The sequence below is a fragment of the Lepidochelys kempii genome, unplaced genomic scaffold, assembly GCF_965140265.1.
Source record: "Lepidochelys kempii isolate rLepKem1 unplaced genomic scaffold, rLepKem1.hap2 scaffold_137, whole genome shotgun sequence".
In the NCBI taxonomy this organism is placed as follows: domain Eukaryota; kingdom Metazoa; phylum Chordata; order Testudines; family Cheloniidae; genus Lepidochelys; species Lepidochelys kempii.
In genome coordinates, this window is record NW_027333603.1 from 105,904 (window position 1) to 128,273 (window position 22,370).

General features: G+C 67.0%; 1 protein-coding gene across 1 annotated transcript in view; it reads right to left on the bottom strand.

Moving 5' to 3' along the window:
* The window catches only part of TNXB (tenascin XB), an 89,976-nt gene extending 82,539 nt beyond the window's left edge, over positions 1-7,437 (bottom strand). The window contains 6 exon segments of the mRNA XM_073326856.1: positions 793-1,130; positions 1,168-1,270; positions 1,743-1,897; positions 1,899-2,121; positions 4,266-4,380; positions 6,499-7,437. Coding sequence (XP_073182957.1) covers positions 793-1,130; positions 1,168-1,270; positions 1,743-1,897; positions 1,899-2,121; positions 4,266-4,380; positions 6,499-7,437 — 1,873 coding nt within the window.
* Between the last annotated feature and the right edge of the window lie 14,933 nt (positions 7,438-22,370).

Consider the following 22,370-nt stretch of genomic DNA (forward strand, 5'->3'; position numbering starts at 1 on the left):
CAGCCCAGGGCATTGTGGGCAGGGCGGTGGGGGCAGCCCAGGGCACTGTGGGTAGGGTGTCTGCGACGGCCCAGGGCACTGTGGGTAGGGTGTCCGCGACGGCCCAGGGCATTGTGGGCAGGGCGGTTGGGGTGGCCCAGGGCACTGTGGGTAGGGCGGATGGGGTGGCCCAGGGCACTGTGGGTAGGGTGTGCGCGACGGCCCAGGGCACTGTGGGCAGGGTGGTGGGGGTGGCCCAGGGCATTGTGGGTAGGGCGGATGGGGTGGCCCAGGGCACTGTGGGCCGGGCGGTGGGGGCGGCCCAGGGCACCGTGGGCAGGGTGGTGGGGGTGGCCCAGGGCACTGTGGGTAGGGTGTCCGCGACGGCCCAGGGCACTGTGGGCAGGGCGGTGGGGGTGGCCCAGGGCATTGTGGGCAGGGTGGTGGGGGCGGCCCAGGGCACTGTGGGTAGGGCGGTGGGGGTGGCCCAGGGCACCGTGGGCAGGGTGGTGGGGGCGGCCCAGGGCACTGTGGATAGGGTGTGCGCGACGGCCCAGGGCACTGTGGGCCGGGCGGTGGGGGCGGCCCAGGGCACTGTGGGTAGGGTGTCCGCGACGGCCCAGGGCATTGTGGGCTGGGCGGTGGGGGCGGCCCAGGGCACTGTGGGTAGGGTGTGCGCGACGGCCCAGGGCACTGTGGGCCGGGCGGTGGGGGCGGCCCAGGGCACTGTGGGTAGGGTGTCCGCGACGGCCCAGGGCATTGTGGGCTGGGCGGTGGGGGCGGCCCAGGGCATTGGGGGCAGGGTGGCCGTACCTATGGTGCAGTCCTCGCCGGCGTAGCCCTCCTGGCAGTGGCAGTCCCCGAGCCGGCACTCCCCGTGCCCCCCGCAGTCCCCGGGGCAGCCCCGGGTGCCGCAGTCTGGGCCGGTGTAGCCGGCTCTGCAGACGCAGCGCCCGGCCTGGCAGCGCCCGCGCCCCCGGCAGTCCCCGGGGCAGTCGGGCGTCTCGCAGGCCGGCCCCGAGTAGCCGGGGAAGCAGACGCAGCGCCCGGCCTGGCAGCGGCCCTGGTCGTTGCAGTCGTCGGCGCAGACGGGCGTCTCGCAGCGGGGGGCCGGCGAAGCCGGGGGGGCAGGTGCAGCGCCCGGCCCGGCACTCGCCCCGGCCCCCGCAGCCCCCCGGGCACTGCGGCTCGGCACAGGTGGGGCCGCCCCAGCCCGGCTGGCACACGCAGCCGCAGGTGGCCAGGTCGAAGGTGCCCTGCCGGCTGCAGAGGCTCTGGGTGTCCGTCTGGCCTGGGGCGGGGAGGGAGGGAGACGGGGCTGGGGTGAAACTGCAACCCGCCTGCTGCCCACTGGGGGGCGCCGCCTGCCTCGGCCCTGCCCCCCACTCCTGGCCCCGCCCCTCGGCGGCTTCCTTGCTCCACCCCTTTTTGACGCCCTCGCTGCTCCTTTGGCCCCACCTCCCTCTGTTGCCCCTCCCACTGCTCCACCCTCCACCCCTCTCCAGGTCCCCACCCCTTTCTATGGCCCCGCCCCATCCCACACTGGCCCTGCCCCTGTTGGACACCCGGCCCCCTCCTCTGACTCTGCCCCATGCTCCTCCTTGTGTCCCCCCCTCCCCATGCCCCCCCTCCTGATGGCCACACCCCCTTCCCATCAGCCCCTCCCTCCTGGCGTCCCTGCCCTTGCCCCCTTCTCCATCACCCCGCCCCCCATATCCTCCATCAGCCCCTCCCCCCGGTCCCCATCAGCCCCCCAACCTCACCTGTGCCGGCCTGGGCGGTGGCGGAGGAGGGGCAGCAGCCCTTGGCCCCACACTGCTCCCGCAGGGCCTGGACCTGGGCCTCCAGGGCCCGCAGCCGGCTCAGCGCCTCCCGCAGGGCCCCGCCGTCGCCCCCCCCCTCGCAGTCGCAGGCCGGGGGGGGGCAGGTTGATGCGGTGGGTGAAGACCACCTGCTCGTCCCCCTCCAGCGTGTGCTCGTAGAGCCGGGGGGGCTGCTGCTGGCTGGGGGGGGCCAGCACCTCCTGTGGGGTCTCAGGCCCCGCCCCCCCGGCCCCCTCACCCGCCCCCCGGCGGATGCTGTAGATGTGGGAGAAGACGGTGGCGTTGGCGGGGGCCCGGCGGGGGTGGGGGGCCCGGAGCCCTGTGCCCGGGGGGGGGAGGGGCCCCCCTGCACCAGGGCCAGCAGCAGCAGCCAGGGCCCCATGGCACGGCCCGAGGGGCGCCCACCTGTGGGGGAGGGGCAGGCAGTTAGTGACGGGGGTGCAGGGACCCCCCCCAGGGACCCCCCCAGGAACCCCCCCAAGACCCTTCCCCTCTAGCGCCCAATTCACACTCCGGCCAGAAACCAACTTCACACCCCCAGGAGCCAAAGGGGGAGAAACAACCAAACCGCGACCCAAATCCAGTCCTGGGAGCCCCGGCACCGAGACAGGCCCCCCCCCGCCCCACCTCCCAGCCCCCGGGATCCCCGCACCGAGACAGCCCCCCCCCCGCCCCAGCTCCCAGCCCCCGGGACCCCCGGCAAGGAGACAGGCCCCCCCCGCCCCACCTCCCAGCCCCCGGGACCCCTGGCACCGAGACAGCCCCCCCCCGCCCCAGCTCCCAGCCCCCGGGACCCCCGGCACGGAGACAGGCCCCCTGCCCCACCTCCCAGCCCCTGGGATCCCCGCACCGAGACAGGCCCCCCCGCCCCAGCTCCCAGCCCCTGGGACCCCCGGCACCGAGACAGCCCCCCCCGCCCCACCTCCCAGCCCCCAGGACCCCCAGCACCGAGACAGGGCCCCCCACCCCACCCGCGATCTGGAGGCAGGTGCCGTGGCAGGACCGGTCCCGGTGGGACGCCAGGCCCAGGGTTCAGGTCGGGGGCTGCTTGGCCCGTGCTGCGCTTTGGGGGCAGGGGCAGGATCCGGCGCTGGGACCCCCGGGTGGCTGGCCAGCCAGAGCTGCATGGCTGTGGGGCAGGTGTGGGGAGCCCAACGCCCCCCGGTGCCGGCTCCTGTGACAACAACCCGGATTCATGCAGCAAAAATGTGCCTGGAGCCGGGCCAGGGGCCGGTCCAAGAGCCGGAGCTTGGCAGGGCGCCGGGGGCGAGAGATACGAGCCGGGGTAGCAGAGAGAGCGGACGCGTCCCACGCTGGGCCGGAGCAGCGCCAGACTGCAGGCCTGGGGACCCCGACCCCGGGACACGGCCCCGTCCCCCCCCATGTCCCAGCCGCCGGGACCCCCAGCCCCGGGACATGGCCCCGTCCCCCCCATGTCCCAGCCACCGGGACCCCCAGCCCCGGGACATGGCCCCATCCCCTCCCCATATCCCAGCCGCCGGGACCCCCAGCCCCGGGACACAGCCCCATCCCCTCCCCATATCCCAGCTGCCAGGACCCCCAGCCCTGGGACATGGCCCCGTCCCCCCCCATATCCCAGCTGCCGGGACTCCCAGCCCTGGGACACAGCCCCATCCCCTCTCCATATCCCAGCTGCCGGGACCCCCAGCCCCGGGACACGGCCCCATCCCCTCCCCATATCCCAGCTGCCAGGACCCCCAGCCCCTGGGACATGGCCCCGTCCCCCCCATGTCCCAGCCGCCGGGACTCCCAGCCCTGGGACACAGCCCCATCCCCTCCCCATATCCCAGCTGCCGGGACCCCCAGCCCTGGGACACGGCCCCATCCCCTCCCCATATCCCAGCTGCCAGGACCCCCAGCCCTGGGACATGGCCCCGTCCCCCCCATGTCCCAGCTGCCGGGACTCCCAGCCCTGGGACACAGCCCCATCCCCTCCCCATATCCCAGCTGCTGGGACCCCCAGCCCTGGGACACAGCCCCATCCCCTCCCCATATCCCAGCTGCCAGGACCCCCAGCCCCAGGACACGGCCCCATCCCTCCCATGTCCCAGCTGCTGGGACCCCCAACCCCAGGACACAGCCCCTTCCCCATCCCGTGTCCCAGCCACTGGGACCCCCGGCATCGAGACACAGCCCTGCCCCCCCCGCAATATCCCACCCCCCCGGGAACCCCCACTATTAAGAAATAGCTGGTTTAAGAAGAGTGGCCTTTGTGTTCTGGACTCCTGGGAGGAGAGTGGGGTCTAGTGGTTAGCATGGGATGTGGGGCTGGGAGCCCAGGACTCCTGGGTTCTAGTGCTGTTCTGTGCCTCAGTTTCCCCTCCCCATAATGAGAATATTGTTGGCCAGGCTGTGGGGTTTCTGCGGCCGAGCCAGTGGCCATTCACACTCAGCCCGGCCTTCCTGAGCTCTGCACAAACCTCTGTGGCTTGTTATTTTTACAGCTGCAGCCCAAGATCCTCACGGCTTTCCCATAACCGCTCGGACTTCCCCTGGGCTCCCCCGGGGGCTGCTGCTTCTTGGGCCTTGTACACCCCTCACTGCTCCTTTCATGTTCCTGCAACCGCCAGACACGGGGACGGAACCCCGGAGTCCTGGCTCCCAGCACTCCCCCGCTCTAACCACCAGCCCCCACTCCCCTCCCTGAGCTGGGAGAGAACCCAGGAGTCCTGGCTCCCAGCCCCCCAACCCACTAGACCCCACTCCCCTCCCAGACTCTGGGGGTTGCTGTGCTGGGGGGTCCCAGCCCTGCCCCCGGGTCTCCTCCCTCCTGCAGCCCCCTGGTGGCATGGGGGAGAGGCTGGGGGGCAGACCGGGGGTGCTGTGGGGTGTGTGGCCCTGGCAGCCCCTGGAGAAGATCCCGGCAGGTTCCAACCCCAGCCTGGCTCCCTCCCAGCAAGTTGCTGACGGCCGGGGAAATTCCTGCGTGAGGAGATAAGGGTCCCACCCAGATCCCAGCCTGGCCCGGCTGCGGGGGTGGGAGATGGGGGTTGGGGGGACTGGCTGCTCAGGGGGCGGGAATGGGGCAGGGGTCTGTCCCCTCTAGGGGGCTCCCACCCGGCCCCAGGTCAGGGACTGGCTCAGCGGTGGGTGTGGGGGGACACAGGGCCTTTCCCCCCTGGGGAACCAGGGCTCGTCACCCTCTCCCCCCATGTCTTTGGCCTCACGGCCGGGTCTCTGCTCATCTGTGGGACCCACCAACCCACCTGCCTGGGCACCCTCCTGCCCCCAACCCCGACACACACAGGCCTCTGTCCTCCCGCCCGCAGCCCCCTCCCTCGGGGCTCTGGCTCCCCCTGCCCTCCCTACCACTCTCCATTCCCGACCCCAATATTCTCACCCCCCGGACCCCTACATTGGGGGGCGCAGGGCCACTGTGCTGGGACGGGAGGGTCGTCAGGCCGGAGGGGGAGGGGGCACCAGCGGTGGGGGCTACAGGGGTGGGGGAGATACAGGAGTTTGGTATGGTGGGGTACCATGGGGCTTGCTGGGGACTAGCCCCCCAGCACCTGCCTTTGCTCAGGCAGTGACGGGGGCGGGGGTGGGTCAGTGCTGGGGGGGTTAGGGGTTACCAATGGGTCATTCCCTGTGGCACCCGGCTCCCCCAGCTTCATCATGTCGCACTGGCCCCATCGATGCACTCCTCATCCCTCCCTCCACCAATGGATCCAGCCATCTCCATCCCTCCATCCTTCCAAATCTCCATCCCTCCATATCTCCATCCATCCCTCCATCCTTCCCTATCTCCATCCTCTGTCCCTCCCTATCTCCATCCCTCCTTCTGTCCCTCCATCCCCCATCTTTTCCTATCTCCATCCCTCCATCCTTCCAAATCTCCATCCCTCCTTCCATCCCTCCATCCTCCATCCATCCTCCCATATCTCCTTCCCTCCTTCTGTCCCACCATCCCTCCATCCTCCATATCTCCATCCTCCATCCTTCCCTATCTCCATCCTCCATCCCTCCATCCTCCATCCCTCCCTATCTCCATCCCTCCATCAATAGATCCAGCCACCTCCATCCCCCCCATCTCCATCCCTCCTTCTGTCCCTCCATCCCCCATCCTTTCCTATCTTCATCCTCCATCCCTCCCTCCCTCCCTCCTCCATCCTTCCCTATCTCCATCCTCCATCCCTCCATATCTCCATATCTCCATCCCTCCTTCCATCCCTCCATCCCTCCCTATCTCCACCCTCCATCCCCCCATCTCCATCCCTCCTTCCGTCCCTCCATCCTCCATCCTTCCCTATCTCCATTCTCTATCCCTCCATCCTCCATCCCTCCACCCGTCCCTCCCTATCTCCATCCTCCATCCCTCCCACCATCCATCCTCCATCCCTCTATCCCCCTCCCTCCCTCCATCCCTATCTCCATCCTCCATCCCCATCGTTATCTCCATCCCTCCCTATCTCCATCCATCCCCCCAACCATCCCTCTACCCACCCATCTCTCTGTATCCACCTACCCCCCGCCCCGCTCTCCGTCCATCCATTTCTGTCTATCCCCACTTCCCGCCCCCCATCCATTCCCCCCCCACACACACACAGCTGTTGCGGGGCCCGGGGAGCCTCTCGCTCGGGCACTTTCCAAACTCCCTGCAACCCCCCCCTCCGCCGCCGCCACCACCCCACCTGCTGCCCCCTCGGTGCCCGGCCCTTGGGGCGCGGGGCCCTACCTGGGAGCGGGGCGGCGGCTGCAGGGGAGACGCTGCTGCTCCGGGCTGGGGGCTCCGGGGGCTCCGCGCTGCGCTAAGGGTGGGGGCTCCGGGCCGGGGTCTCCGCGCTGCGCTCCGGGCCGGGGGCTCCGGGGGCTCCGCGCTGCGCTCCGGGCTGGGGGCACCGCGCTGCGCTCCGGGCCGGGGTCTCTGCGCTCCGGGCTGGGGGCTCCGGGGGCTCCGCGCTGCGCTCCGGGCCGGGGTCTCTGCGCTCCGGGCCGGGGGCTCCGGGGGCTCTGCGCTGCGCTCCGGGCCGGGGGCTCCGCCCTGCGCTCCGGGCCGGGGTCTCTGCGCTCCGGGCCGGGGGCTCCGCGCTGCGCTCCGGGCCGGGGGCTCCGGGGTCTCTGCGCTCCGGGCTGGGGGCTCCGGGGGCTCTGCGCTGCGCTCCGGGCCGGGGTCTCTGCGCTCCGGGCCGGGGGCTCCGGGGGCTCTGCGCTGCGCTCCGGGCCGGGGGCTCCGCCCTGCGCTCCGGGCCGGGGTCTCTGCGCTCCGGGCCGGGGGCTCCGCGCTGCGCTCCGGGCCGGGGTCTCTGCGCTCCGGGCCGGGGGCTCCGCGCTGCGCTCCGGGCCGGGGTCTCTGCGCTCCGGGCTGGGGGCTCCGGGGGCTCTGCGCTGCGCTCCGGGCCGGGGTCTCTGCGCTCCGGGCCGGGGGCTCCGGGGGCTCTGCGCTGCGCTCCGGGCCGGGGGCTCCGCCCTGCGCTCCGGGCCGGGGTCTCTGCGCTCCGGGCCGGGGGCTCCGCGCTGCGCTCCGGGCCGGGGTCTCTGCGCTCCGGGCCGGGGGCTCCGGGCTCTGCGCGCTGCGCTCGGGTCTGTCCGCGCTGCGCTCTGCGCCCCGGGGCCGGGCCGGGCCGGGCTGGGTGGCGGGGGCGGGTGTGGCCGGGGCGGCCGCTCGCACTTTCATACACACGGTTCGTCCCCTCGCTCCCTGCGCTGGGGGGCGGGGGGGGGTGATGTCATGGCCGGACCGGGTCAGCGTCCGCCCGAACCTGCCCCGCCCCGCCACGGGCCGCCCCGCTGGCCGGTCCCGCCCCGAGCCTCCCCCGGCCCGGCTGGGACCCCCCGCCACCTTCTCCTGTCTCCCAGCTGGGCTTGCTGGGCCCAGTCCGGGCAGGGGGCTGGGGGGGGGGACATGACCCCAGCCAGGCGGCTCCAGGCCCTCCCCTCCCCCCAGCACAAGTGGGTCCAATAACAGCTATTTTGGCCCCCACCGGGTCTCTCTAATATCCGGGAGCAGCCTCCTCCCGCACACACCAGACGCCCACCCCGGGCCTTTCTCCCACCTCCCCAACATCTGGGGTCTGGCAGGGGGACCAGGGGGCAGGCCCCAGCTCAGACTAGGCCGGGGGGCTGGAGGTGTCTGGGCCGAGGAGAGCGGCCAGCGGGTCCAGGAGTCTCCATCTCTCCCTGGCGCTGCCTCCTGAGTGTCCAGCTTCCTTCGCTCCATCTCCCTCCCCCCGTCACCCTCCGCACCTCGTCCCAGGGCAGGAGTCTCCCCCCAGCCGACACCCGCATGGCCCCTCCTCGCCCTGTCTCAGAGTCCGGCTCAGCAACCCGAGGGACCCCCAACAATCCCTCCGGAGCAGGGGGAGCCTGATGAGGGGCAGGGGGTCCCCCCTTGCACAAAGCCCCCTTCCAAGGCGTCTGGAAACCTGGGGAGGTTATGAATGGCCACGAACCACCCACCCCTCTGCAGGGGGCCCTCGGGCCCGGGTGGGGACTGGGGCGTTTGCCCCGGCTACAAACCAACCTGAGACCCAGCAAACTTGTTCCACTAATTGGAGCCAGTGCCCCACAGAGGGGACAGGCCCCGGGCCCCATTCTCTGCCCCCTGAGCCAGCCAGTCCCCACCCTGCACCTGAGCTGGTGCCCCCTGGGGTGAACGGCCCCATGACCCCGTCCTCCCAGAGTCAGGGTGGACGCGGGCTTCAGCCAGTTTACCCTCGGCTGCCTGACCACAGCGGCCTCGGCCAACCCACAGAGGGAAAAGGCCCAGGACCCCCCACGGCAACCCACAGCCGCCTTCATTCCATGGCATTAGCCTTGCCAACCACAGTTCAACGGTCAGGAGCGAGGGGCACCAGCAGGGCTGTGGGGAGCCCAGGGCTGGGCTAGCAGGGGGCTGCGGGTTGGGGGTGAGGGGCACCGGCAGAGCTGGGGAGGGCAGGGGGCTGCGGGTCAGGGGCTTGTGCTGCGGGGGAAGGGGAGGCTCGGCAGGAGGTGTCATGCTGCAAGGGGGGGCTCGGCAGGGGGTGTCATGTTGGGGGGCTCAGCAGGGGGTGTCATGCTGCAAGGGGGGGCTGGGCAGGAGGTGTCATATTGGGGGGCTCAGCAGGGGGTGTCATGCTGCAAGGGGGGGCTCGGCAGGGGGTGTCATGCTGCGGGGGGCTCAGCAGGGGGATCGTGCTGCAGGGAGCAGCGTTGCTCTAGGAGGCTAAGGGGCTGCCGTCCCCCACCCAGAGGCAGCTGCAATTTAATAACAGGGTTGGGGTGGGAGCTCGGAGCCCGGAATCTCCTCCAGCCTGCTTGACTCCAGTCCCCATCCCCCACCCGCCCGCCGTGGGGTGCGCCCCCCACGAGGGCTGAAAGGCCCCAGTGATGCCGCGGCAGCTCCGTATCCCAGCCCCGGTGCCAGGGGTTCCCGGAATCTGGCCGCGGCTCCGCGGCGTTTGCTTTGGCCGGGCTGGGCCGGGCAGACACACGGGGCTCTGTGCGCCGGGTGGCCCAGGGCCAAGGACAGCAGGGAAGGCCTGGGGCAGCGAGCATGAGGACGAGAGAGGAACAGGGGGTGCCCCGAGCCGAGTGGGGCCAAGATACGGACGAGGGGCCCATATAAACAGTGTGAGACCCTCGTGTCCCGGGCCCCCAGGCCCCGTGTGCCTCAGCTCCAGATGGCCCCAGGACCCCCCCCTTCAGGATGCCAGCCCTTCTCGTGGGGCCGCTCGCCTTCTGGGGTTCAACCCTGGGCCCTGCCACCTCCTAGGACCGCACCTCTGAGCCTCCAGCCACCTGGCTCTGCCGGGGGCCTCTCAGGGAGTCCCCTTGCTTGGGGCCCCCGGGGCCCCACCCCCAGAGGGAGCAACCCCCCACCCCCATATCCAGCCCGCAACGACTCTCAGCCAGCGTCACCCAGGGGGGTTTATTGAGCGTCTGAACCCACCACAGGAAACTCTCCAGGCCTCAGGCCTGGCCCCCCTCAGCCCAGCGCATCTAGGTCTGTCCCACACCCAGGGGGGCTCTGGCTGCTCTGTCTCCCCGGCCCAGCCGCCCCACCTCGCTGATCATCCGATATCCCCTCCCCCACCCTTTGTCTTCCGTCCCCGGTAACCAGGTCACCTCAGCCCATTGTCCTCCCACTGGCCAGAACCGGCTGCTCCCGAGCTGGGGGGCGGGGGGGCCTCCCGGTCACCAGTCGCTGGGTCCCCCATCTCCAGGCCGGTGTCTGGGATCCTGGCTGCCAGGCGAGGTCACACCTGGTCCCCTGCAACAACAACCCCCCCGCCCCCGTCATTACACACGCAGCACACGGGGAAACTGAGGCACGCACCGTATGCCTGCAGAACACTAAGAAAATTCCCCACTTTGTCACACCTTGTAATGAGTCACCTGACCAGAGACCCCCAGCGTGGGAGCAGAGATATAAAAACAAACCCACTGAAGCGGCCGTGACCCCCCCGCCCCCCACATCACCTTAGCTGGGGAGGAATCGGGGGCTGGGATGGGGGAGGGATTTGGGGGACTCGAAGGGAATGACCTTAGCCTTCTTAAACCAGTGGGGGGGAGACACATCCCAAACCCCTGCGGGGGGAGGGGGGGCAGGGATAGGGGCAGGGTCTCTGGGAGATCAGTGGGGGCAGGGCAGAGAGGTCAGAGCCGCCCCCCCCCGGGTCGGAACACGGGTCCAGCTGGGCTGGCGGCTGCTGGACGTGCAGCCGGCTGAGCTCATGGATAAAAATACATTAATGAGCCCCCCGGGGGGGGGAGAGTGTGAGAAAGTACAAGGATCGGTCTCTGCATCAACGTGGGGGGGGAACCCAGGGCTGGGCGAGCTGCGGCTGCGGGTCGGGAGTGAGGGGCACCGGCGGAGCTGGAGGGAGCCCATGTCTGGGCTAGCAGGGGCTGTGGGGTGGGAGTGAGGGGCACCGGCATGTGGGGGGACCCAGGGCTGGGCTAGCAGCGGGCTGCGGGTCGGGAGTGAGGGGCACCGGCGGAGCTGGGGGGTGGCCGGGGCTGTGGGGCACCAGGGGAGCTGGTTGGGGGCAAGCTGGTGCAGACGTTCCCTGCCCTGGGATCTCCCCCACACTTCTCTGGGTCCCAGCTCTCAGCAGGCTTCCAAGGCCCGGGGCGCCCTCTATGGGCCAAGAGGGGGCAGGACCCTGAGGTCAGGTAACGCATCTGCCACCTAGAACGTGTAGGGCTGGGAGCCTGCTCTGCCTATGGGACCCCATCCCCCAAGCTCAGAGAACCCAGGAGTCCTGGCTCCAGCCCCCCCCTGCTCTCACCACCAGGCCCCACTCCCCTCCCAGAGCCGGGAGAGAACCCAGGAGTCCTGGCTCCCTGTCTGATACATCAGCGGAAGGAACAGAAGAAATCTGTCACAATGATTTAATAATTATTAGTTTGACAGGACTCGGCAGATCCCCAGCAGCAAGGCCGGATTGGAGCCAGCGTTCCCTGGAGGGGGAAAGCCCCGTGTCCCATTCGTATCGGTATCGTGCCCATGCTGCAGACAGAGAAACTGAGGCAGGGCCAGAGGCTGTGCCAGGCCCCTGCCCCTCCCCCGGCTGCCCAGCGTGGCAGCGAGTGAGCCAGAGTCACCTCACAGTTTCCTGGCGCTTGGTCCGAGACACCGAACAGCTTGGAAACAAGCGCCCGTCTCCGGCCATCACCCCTGGGGCCATCAGCACAAACACGGGGCAATTCCGGAGCCGTGGGCCCAGCCGCCAATGATGGGCACCAGCTCCAGGCCAGGCAGCCTAGAGGGAACAGACCCCAGGAGTCCTGGCTCCCCCTGCTCTAACCACCAGGCCCCACTCCCCTCCCAGAACTGGGAAGAGAACCCAGGCATCCTGGCTCCCATCCCCCCTGCTCTAACCCACCAGACCCCACTCCCCTCCCAGAGCTGGGGAGAGAACCCAGGAGTCCTGCCTACAAGCCCCCCTGCTCTAACCCCCCAGACCTCACTCCCCACCCCGAGCTGGGGAGAGAACCCAGGCGTCCTGGCTCCCAGCCCCCCTGCTCTAACCCCCCAGACCTCACTCCCCACCCCGAGCTGGGACAGAACCCAGGCGTCCTGGCTCCCAGCCCCCCTGCTCTAACCCCCCAGACCTCACTCCCCACCCCGAGCTGGGGAGAGAACCCAGGCGTCCTGGCTCCCAGCCCCCCTGCTCTAACCCCCCAGACCTCACTCCCCACCCCGAGCTGGGGAGAGAACCCAGGCGTCCTGGCTCCCAGCCCCCCTGCTCTAACCCCCCAGACCTCACTCCCCACCCCGAGCTGGGGAGAGAACCCAGGCGTCCTGGCTCCCAGCCCCCCTGCTCTAACCCCCCAGACCTCACTCCCCACCCCGAGCTGGGACAGAACCCAGGGCCCCCCCCCCGCGCTGTTTTTTCGCTGGACGGGGACGGAAGGGGGTCAGGACGGAAGGAAAGTTCCCGCACTTGTTTACCCATCCTCCGGCCGTCGCCCCGGCAACCAAACATCTGCATCACAGCGACAGATGTTGGAGCATCCAGATGCCATAGCAGAGCGATGAGGCAACCCGGCCGGCGGGGGGCTCGGGGCGCAGCCGGAGGGTGCGGGCAGAGACAGGCCCCCCACTGCCGGGGCTCCCTTCAGGGCCAGTGCACGGCCCCCCCCCGGCCCCCACGACGGGGTCTGTCTGTGTAACACAACCAACGGGGCAGCCCTGCTGATCAGTGTGACACACAAACACAGGTGCCCCCCACCCCGACCCGCACCCCTGTGAGCCCCGCCCTGCCCCCCCCAGCCCTGCCGGTGCCCCCTACCCCGACCCGCACCCCTGTGAGCCCCACCCTGCCCCCCCAGCCCTGCCGGTGCCCCCACCCCGACCCGCACCCCTGTGAGCCCTGCCCTGCCCCCCCAGCCCTGCCGGTGCCCCTCACCCCGACCCGCACCCCTGTGAGCCCTGCCCTGCCCCCCCAGCCCTGCCGGTGCCCCTCACCCCGACCCGCACCCCTGTGAGCCCTGCCCTGCCCCCCCAGCCCTGCCGGTGCCCCTCACCCTGACCCGCACCCCTGTGAGCCCTGCCCTGCCCTCCCCAGCCCTGCCGGTGCCCCTCACCCCGACCCGCACCCCTGTGAGCCCTGTCCTGCCCCCCCAGCCCTGCCGGTGCCCCTCACCTCGACCCGCACCCCTGTGAGCCCTGCCGTGCCCCCCCAGCCCTGCCGGTGCCCCTCACTCCCAACCCACAGCCCCCTGCTAGCCCAGCCCTGCCCCCCCAGCCCTGCCGGTGCCCCTCACCTCGACCCGCACCCCTGTGAGCCCTGCCGTGCCCCCCCAGCCCTGCCGGTGCCCCTCACTCCTGACCCGCAGCCCCCTGCCAGCCCAGCCCTGCCTCCCCAGCCCTGCTGGTGCCCCTCACTCCCAACCCACAGCCCCCTGCTAGCCCAGCCCTGCCCCCCCAGCCCTGCCGGTGCCCCTCACCTCGACCCGCACCCCTGTGAGCCCTGCCGTGCCCCCCCAGCCCTGCCGGTGCCCCTCACTCCTGACCCGCAGCCCCCTGCCAGCCCAGCCCTGCCTCCCCAGCCCTGCTGGTGCCCCTCACCCCGACCCGCACCCCTGTCAGCCCAGCCCTGCCCCCCCCAGCCCTGTCGGTGCCCCTCACTCCCAACCCACAGCCCCCTGCTAGCCCAGCCCTGCCCCCCCAGCCCTGCCGGTGCCCCTCACCTCGACCCGCACCCCTGTGAGCCCTGCCGTGCCCCCCCAGCCCTGCCGGTGCCCCTCACCCCGACCCGCACCCCTGTGAGCCCTGCCCTGCCCCCCAGCCCTACCGGTGCCCCTCACCCCGACCCGCACCCCTGTCAGACCGGCCCTGACCCCCCAGCTCTGCCGGTGCCCCTCACTCCTGACCCGCAGCCCCTTCCAGATGAGCCGTGGGCTCCCCCCAGACACACACAGTGCCCCCCTGTCCCTGTGCAGGGGAGTGAGGTCGGTGCTGACTCAGGGGGAGCGAGGAAATAAACAGAATAATAAAACGCCGTCCCGCCCAGGCCCTGGCCCCGACCCCGGGGCTGGCGCGGGCCCTGGCAGCACGGAGCCGTCAGTAGCTCTGGGCTGAGACATCCGACGGCTCCTGGCTCAGTGGTCCTGCTGGATGGGGAGGGGGGGTCAGATTTTCCATTGTCTTGTCCCACGAGGGGCGGGGGGTGTCGTGCTCGGCCCCCGGGTCTGGTTTAGTCATTGACAGGGAAAAGGGTGAGGTCACCTCCGGGGCGGGGGGGGGGGGGGACACACGAACAAAAAAACAAGGGAAAAGCCAGTGAAAGAAAGAGGAAGGAAGGAGAAAGCGGGAAGCCAGCACCAGGCTGGGGGAACGGAGAAAGAAAAGAAGGAAGGTAGGAAGGACGGAAGGAGAGAAGGAAGGAAGGAAGACGCAGGAAGCCAGTGCCAGGCTAGGGAATGAAGGAAGGAAGGAGGGAGGGAGGGAGGAAGGAAGGAAGGAAGGAAGGAAGGAAGGAAGGAAGGAAGGAAGGAGGAAGCGGAAACCAGCACCAGGCTGGGAGGCAAAGGAAGGAAGGAAGGAAGGAAGGAAGGAAGGAAGGAAGGAAGGAAGCAGGAAGCCAGCGCCAGGCTGCGGGATGAAGGAAGGAAGAAGGTATTCTTACCACAGTATTCTTGCCAGCAAGTTAAGGAAGTATGGGCTGGATGAATGCACTATAAGGTGGGTAGAAAGCTGGCTAGATTGTCGGGCTCAATGGGTAGTGATCAATGGCTCCATGTCTAGTTGGCAGCCGGTATCAAGTGGAGTGCCCCAGGGGTTGGTCCTGGGGCCGGTTTTGTTCAATATCTTCATAAATGATCTGGAGGATGGTGTGGATTGCACTCTCAGCAAATTTGCAGATGATACTAAACTGGGAGGAGTGGTAGATACGCTGGAGGGCAGGGATAGGATACAGAAGGACCTAGACAAATTGGAGGATTGGGCCAAAAGAAATCTGATGAGGTTCAACAAGGACAAGTGCAGGGTCCTGCACTTAGGATGGAAGAACCCAATGCACCGCTACAGACTAGGGACCGAATGGCTCGGCAGCAGTTCTGCAGAAAAGGACCTAGGGGTGACAGTGGACGAGAAGCTGGATATGAGTCAGCAGTGTGCCCTTGCTGCCAAGAAGGCTAATGGCATTTTGGGGTGTATAAGTAGGGGCATAGCGAGCAGATCGAGGGACGTGATTGTTCCCCTCTATTCGACATTGGTGAGGCCTCATCTGGAGTACTGTGTCCAGTTTTGGGCCCCCCACTACAGAAGGGATGTGGAAAAATTGGAAAGAGTCCAGCGAAGGGCAACAAAAATGATTAGAGGTCTGGAACACATGACTTATGAGGAGAAGCTGAGGGAACTGGGATTGTTTAGTCTGCGGAAGAGAAGAATGAGGGGGGATTTGATAGCTGCTTTCAACTACCTGAAAGGGGGTTCCAAAGAGGATGGATCTAGACTGTTCTCAGTGGTAGAGGAGGACAGGACGAGGAGTAATGGTCTCAAGTTGCAGTGGGGGAGGTTTAGGTTGGATATTAGGGAAAACTTTTTCACTAGGAAGGTGGTGAAGCACTGGAATGCGTTACATAGGGAGGTGGTGGAATCTCCTTCCCTAAAAGTTTTTAAGGTCAGGCTTGACAAAGCCCTGGCTGGGATGATTTAGTCGGGGTTTGTCATGGAGTGTGGGGGAGTCCAGGCCCTGCACCCCTCTTCCTGGGATCCACTGAGACTCTCAGCCAGCCAGTAAAACAGAAGGTTTATTGGACAACAGGAACACAGTCCAAAAACAGAGCTTGTGGGTACAACCAGGACCCCTCAATCACGTCCTTCTGGGGGAGCAGGGAGCTTAGACCCCAGCCCTGGGGTTCCCTGTGTTCCTCCACCCAGCCCCAAACTGAAACCAACCCCCCCCCCCCCCAGCAGGTTCCCTGCTGCAGCCTCTGTTCACATTCCTGGGCGGAGGTGTCACCTCCCCCTCCCCCTCCTGGCTCAGGTGACAGGCTCTCAGGTCTCCCATCCCCAGGGCACATTCCCAGGTCAACACTCCCCCCTCCCTGCTGAGTCACATCGTCACATCTCTCCCCCCTTCGAGACTGAACTGAGCGGGGTCACGCTGACCAGTGACCTGGGGAAGTTCGGGGCCCCCTCTCCGGGACAGCGCATCCGCTATCAGGTTGGCACTTCCCTTCACGTGGACCACGTCCATGTCGTAATCCTGCAGGAGCAGGCTCCATCTCAGGAGCTTGGCGTTGGCTCCTTTCATCTGGTGCAGCCAGGTCAGGGGAGAGTGGTCGGTGTAGACGGTGAAGTGTCGCCCGAAGAGATAGGGCTCTAGTTTCTTGAGGGCCCACACCATGGCCAGGCACTCCTTCTCGATGGCCGCGTAGTGTTGCTCCCGGGGTAGCAACTTCTTGCTCAGGTACACGATGGGGTGTCTCTCCCCCTTTTCATCCTCCTGCATTAACACCGCCCCCAGTCCCGTGTCGGAGGCGTCGGTGAACACCACAAAGGGCTTGTCAAAGTCTGGGTTTGCCAGAACTGGGCCACTGACCAGAGCCTCCTTCAGCGCCCGGAAAGCCTCCTGGCACTGCTCGGTCCAGACCACCTTGTCTGGCTTCCCCTTCTTGCATAGCTCCGTGATGGGGGTCGCGATGGCACTAAAGTGGGGCACAAATCTTCGGTAGTATCCTGCCATCCCAATAAAGGCTTGGACCTGCTTTTTGGTGTGGGGAGCGGGCCAGTCTCTGATCACCTCCACCTTGGCTGGTTCCGGCTTTAGGCGGCCGCTCCCCACCCGATGGCCCAGGTAGGATACTTCCGCCATCCCCACCTTGCACTTCTCCGCTTTTACAATCAGCCCAGCCCCCTGGAGTCGGTCCAGCACTTGTCTAACCTGGGACACGTGGTCCTCCCAGGTCTGGCTAAAGACACAGATGTCATCAATATACGCCACGGCAAAACTCTCCATCCCCCTGTGAGGATGTGACTCAGCAGGGAGGGGGGAGTGTTGACCTGGGAAGGTGCCCTGGGGAGGGGAGACCTGAGAGCCTGTCACCTGAGCCAGGAGGGGGAGGGGGAGGTGACACCTCTGCCCAGGAATGTGAACAGAGGCTGCAGCAGGGAACCTGCTGGGTGGGTTTAGTTTCAGTTTGGGGCTGGGTGGAGGAACACAGGGAACCCCAGGGCTGGGGTCTAAGCTCCCTGCTCCCCCAGAAGGACGTGATTGAGGGGTCCTGGTTGTACCCACAAGCTCTGTTTGGGACTGTTCCTGTTGTCCAATAAACCTTCTGTTTTACTGGCTGGCTGAGAGTCTCAGTGGATCCCAGGAAGAGGGGTGCAGGGCCTGGACTCCCCCACACTCCGTGACAGTAGGGTCCTGCGCCTCCGGTGTGGTACCCTCCCCGAGGTCAGGGTGCAGTGCCCCTCGCCGGCTCTGGCTACGGGTCACAACCAGGGCGGTCTGGGCTTGCTTGGCCAGTCCTCTAGGTCTCCCCCCATCAAAACTTCAGTGGGCAAATGGTGGTGTACCCCCACATCCTTGGGGCCCTCCTTGGCCCCCCATTTCAGGTGTACCCTTGCCACGGGCACCTTAAATGAGGTCCCGCCAACCCCCGTCAGGGTCAGGTAGGTGTTGGGCACCACCCGATCTGGGGCCACCACCTCGGGCCAGGCCAGCGTCACCTCCGCGCCCGTATCCCAGTATCCATTGACCTTCCTCCCATCCACCTCCAGGGGAACAAGGCACTCTCTCCGGAGGGACAGCCCCGCGCCCACCCTGTAAACCGAGCACCCTGAGTCCAGAGCCTCCAGCCCTCTGGCGGAGCTGGCCTGGGGCACTCTTCCCTCCTGAGCAGGTGGTAAACTGGCAGCCCCCCTTTCCTGGGTCGTCTGCCCCTCGTCCAGCTGAGTCCCTACCCAGTTAACCCTGGGTAGGTTGGGTCTGCTCAGTTTGTCCCTGAGCCCGGGGCACTGGGACCGTACGTGGCCTCTCTGGCCACAGTGATAGCAGCTCAGGTCACGTTGGTCCCCTCGAGCGGGTCGGAGGGGCCCGACGCCAGGCGTTCCCCTTGGGAGGGGGTTCTCCCTATTTCCCCGCTGGGAGGCCCCCTGGTGACTCTCTCTCTGCATCGGGGGGGGCTGTTCTTTTGGGGCTCCTCCCGGCTACCCCCTGACCGACTGTTCACAAACTCGTCGGCCAGCTGCCCTGCGTGCTGGGGGTTCTCGAGCTTTTTGTCCCCCAGCCACAGCCTCAGGTCGGACGGGCACTGTTCATACAGTTGCTCCAGTACGATTAGGTCCAGCAGGTCCTCTTTAGCTCGGGCCCCAGCTGTCCACTTGCGGGCATATCCCTGCATCCGGTTGACCAGTTGTAGGTAGGTGACCTCAGGCGTTTTACGCTGACTCTGGAACCTTCTCCGGTACATCTCGGGGCTCAGCCCAAACTCACGGAGCAGGGCCTGTTTGAACAGTTCATAGTCCCCTGCCTCCGGCCCTGTCATCCGGCTGTACACCTCCACGGCTTTGGGGTCCAGTAAGGGGGTGAGAAACTGGAGCCTGTCTGCAGGGTCAACCCTGTGCAGCTCACAGGCATTCTCAAAGGCCGTCAGGAAGCTATCTATGTCCTCCCCCTCCTTCCGCTGGGCCAGGAAGCACTTATCAAAGCTCCTTGCAGTCTTGGGTCCCCCCGCACTCACCGCAGCCGGGGCCCCACTGCTCCTCAGCCTGGCCAGCTCCAGTTCATGCTGTCTTTGTTTCTCCTTCTCCTGACGCTCCCTCTCCTTCTCCTCCTGCTCATGTTGACATTTTTCATGATCCTCCAGCTCCCTCATTTTCATCTCCCTCTCCCATTCCAGCCGCATCCGCTCCAGGGATGGGGAGCTCCGCCGGGAGGATCCCCTGCTGGGTGCTGGGGTCAGGGTGCCCTCGGCATTCACTGGGCTTCCCCCAACCCCTCCCCTCCCCCAGGCCTAGGTAGGAAGGGTCTCCGGAGGTCCTCGGCAGCAGTCTGACCCCTCCCAGCCCGGTCAGGCCCCAGGGCCCACGCTGCGTCCGCCGGGCGGCTTCCCTCAGGGACAGGGATCGGGTCATCCAAGCGATCCCTCTCCTCCAACTGGGCAATCAGCTGTTCCTTGGTGGACCTCCCGATGCGCAGCCCCCTCTGCCTGCACAGCTCCACCAGGTCGCTCTTCAGGCGTTTAGCGTACATCTCCCTGCTGGCCACTCGCAGGCCTGAGCAGCTTTCTACGGTTTTGTGACGAAGTGGGACTGTTCTTAATGTTTCCTCTGAATAGTGTGGGGGTGCCTCAGTTTCCCCTAGGCAGTTCTTAAGTATCTAGGGGGTGGGGTAAGGGTGTATGATCATTGCAGAGCCCTAGAGGGCCGATGTGTGCAGGAGTCCGGACACAGAGAATGGCCGACACCCTGTTTCCTGGCAACTGATGGCCTGGGCCCTTCCCCCCTGCAAGGTGAGAGCTGAACGGTTGGAGAACAAAGGAATCAGGTGACCACCTGGCCCGGGAAAGGGACAAAGCCCAGAGGAGGAGGGGCTGGAGGGAGTTTCAGTTTGGGGCTGGCTGGGACATGGAGTGAAGGGCAGACGTGGTTGTCTGGCTCACTGCCCCCCAAAATGGACCCAGCTGAGGGGTCCCGTTCTCTGCACCTGCAAGCTCTGTGTTAGACCATGTTCCTGTCGTCTAATAAACCTTCTGTTTTACTGGCTGGCTGAGAGTCCCGTCTGACTGCGAAGTTGGGGTGCAGGACCCTCTGGCTTCCCCAGGAGCCCCGCCTGAGCGGACTCGCTGGGGGGAAGTGCACAGAGGGGCAGAGGAGGCTGAATGCTCCGAGGTCAGACCCAGGAAGGGGGAAGCTGTGTGAGCTGTGTGTCCTGCAGACAGGCTGCTCACAGAAAGGCGACTACCCCAGAGTCCTGACTGGCTTCATGGGGAGCAGTTCCAGAGCATCGCCCAGGGACTCCGTGACAGGTTTCCAGGAAAAACTCCTCGTGTGCCAGTCCTTCTTGAGGTCACCACCTCTTTGCCAGGGTTGAGCTGCAGACTCGTCCACCCCTGGGACCGCTCGCTGCGATCCCCCGGGGGACCCTGTTACGGCAAAAGTCCTTCTCTCTGGTCACACACTCCCAGGGGTTAACCACCCCCCGAAACCGTCTCTCTCTGAATCTTCAGCACGCCTGGTCCCCGTCAATCCCCCTTCGTTTTACTGTTCCCCAGTCACTTACTGCAGGAAGCGCTGTTCACGGGGTGCAGTACATCCCACCGCTGCCACCAGTTGTCACGGAGTGTGGGGGAGTCCAGGCCCTGCACCCCTCTTCCAGGGATTCACTGAGACTCTCAGCCAGCCAGTAAAACAGAAGGTTTATTGGACAACAGGAACACAGTCCAAAACAGAGCTTGTGGGTACCCCCAGGACCCCTCAGTCAAGTCCTTCTGGGGGAGCCCTGGGGTTCCCTGCGTTCCTCCCCCCAGCCCCAAACTGAAAACTAACCCCCCCAGCAGGCTCCCTCCTGCAGCCTTTGACCATTTCCGGGGCAGAGGTGTTACCTGGCCCCCTCCCCCTCCTGGCTCAGGTGACAGGCTCTCAGGTCTCCCCTCCCCAGGGCACATTCCCAGGTCAACTCTCCCCCCTCCCTGCTGATCGGTCCTGCTTTGAGCAGGGGGTTGCACTAGATGACTTCCTGAGGTCTCTTCCAACTTTGATCTTCTGTGAGGGAAGGAAGGAAGGAGGAAGCGGGAAGCCAGCTCCAGGCTGGGGGACAAAGGAAGGAAGGAGGAAGGCAGCCCCAGGATGGGGAGATGGAGGAAGGAAGGAAGGAAGGAGGAAGGCAGCCCCAGGCTGGGGAGACGGAGGAAGGAAGGAAGGAAGGAAGGAAGGAAGGAAGGAGGAAGGCAGCCCCAGGCTGGGGGGACGGAGGAAGGAGGAAGCGAGAAGCCAGCTCCAGGCTTGGGGGACAAAGGAAGGAAGGAGGGAAGGTGGGAAGGAAGGAAGGAGGGAAGGAGGAAGACAGCCCCAGGCTGGGGGGACAGAGGAGGGAAGGATGGAGGGCAGGAAGGAAGGAGGGAAGGATGGAGGGAAGGAAGGAAGGAGGAAGCGGGAAGCCAGCGCCAGGCTGGGGGACGAAGGAGGGAAGGTGGGAAGGAAGGAAGGAAGGAAGGAAGGAAGGAAGGAAGGAGGAAGACAGCCCCAGGCTGGGGGGACAGAGGAGGGAAGGATGGAGGGCAGGAAGGAAGGAGGGAAGGATGGAGGGAAGGAAGGAAGGAGGAAGCGGGAAGCCAGCGCCAGGCTGGGGGATGAAGGAGGGAAGGTGGGAAGGAAGGAAGGAAGGAAGGAAGGAAGGAGGAAGACAGCCCCAGGCTGGGGGGACAGAGGAGGGAAGGATGGAGGGCAGGAAGGAAGGAGGGAAGGATGGAGGGAAGGAAGGAAGGAGGAAGCGGGAAGCCAGCGCCAGGCTGGGGGATGAAGGAGGGAAGGTGGGAAGGAAGGAAGGAAGGAAGGAAGGAAGGAGGAAGACAGCCCCAGGCTGGGGGGACAGAGGAGGGAAGGATGGAGGGAGGGAAGGAAGGAAGGCAGGAGGAAGCGAGAAGCCAGTGCCAGGCTGGGGGACGAAGGAAGGATGGAGGGAAGGAAGGAGGAAGGGAAGGAAGGAAGGAAGGAAGCGGCAAACCGGCCCCAGGCGGGCAGGACAGAGGGACATGCGTCAGGACACCCCAAGGGAGACCCAGCGAAAGGCCGAACTGAAGAGCCCCCGAGTGAAGGCCGCGAACAAACGAGCGACCCGGAGATGGGACCCGGCGCCCAGCGAGCGGGCAAACGACCCCGGGAAAGGCTGAAGGAGGACGGGAGGCCGAGCTGGCGAGTCTGCCCTGGGGGGTGAGGGAGATGTGGGGCTGAGGGGCCCAGGGGGCTAATGGGGGCTGGGAGGGGATGCCTGGTTGGGAGCGGCCAGGCAGGGGTCTGGTGTCACGGAGTGTGGGGCAGTCAGGGGCCTGCACCCCCCACTTCCCGCGATTCCCCGGGACTCTCAGCCCGCCGGGGAAACAGAAGGGTTATTAGACGACAGGGACATGGTCTGACACGGAGCTTGTAGGTGCAGAGAACAGGACCCCTCAGCTGGGTCCATTTTGGGGGGGAGCCTGGACCTCAGTGCTGGGCCTTCCCCTGCCCCGTTTCCACAGCCAGCTCCAGACTGGAACCCCCTCCAGCCCCTCCTCCAGCCCCCCCCCACTCCAGCCTCTCCCCCAGCCCCCCCCCGCCCACTCCAGCCTCTCCCCCAGCCCCCCCCCCACTCCAGCCTCTCCCCCAGCCTTTGTCCAGCTTCCTGGGCAGAAGGTGTCCCCCCCCCCCCCCCGCTCAGGTCACCTGCTCAGGTATTGTCCCTCAAGTGACGTCACCCCCGGAGACCCCCCCCACCAGCCAGCACCAACACAGACAGGCCCCTGCCCCATTCCCCGCCCCCCCGAGCCAGCCAGTCCCCGCCCTGGGGGCAGATGGGAGCCGGCGCCCCCCAGAGGGGACAGGTCCCGGCTTTGCGTCTCCTGCGGGGGTCGCTGGGTGGAAATTCAGCCCTTCCCCCTCTCTAGCCCCCGCGTCTGCCCTGGCCTCCCCCG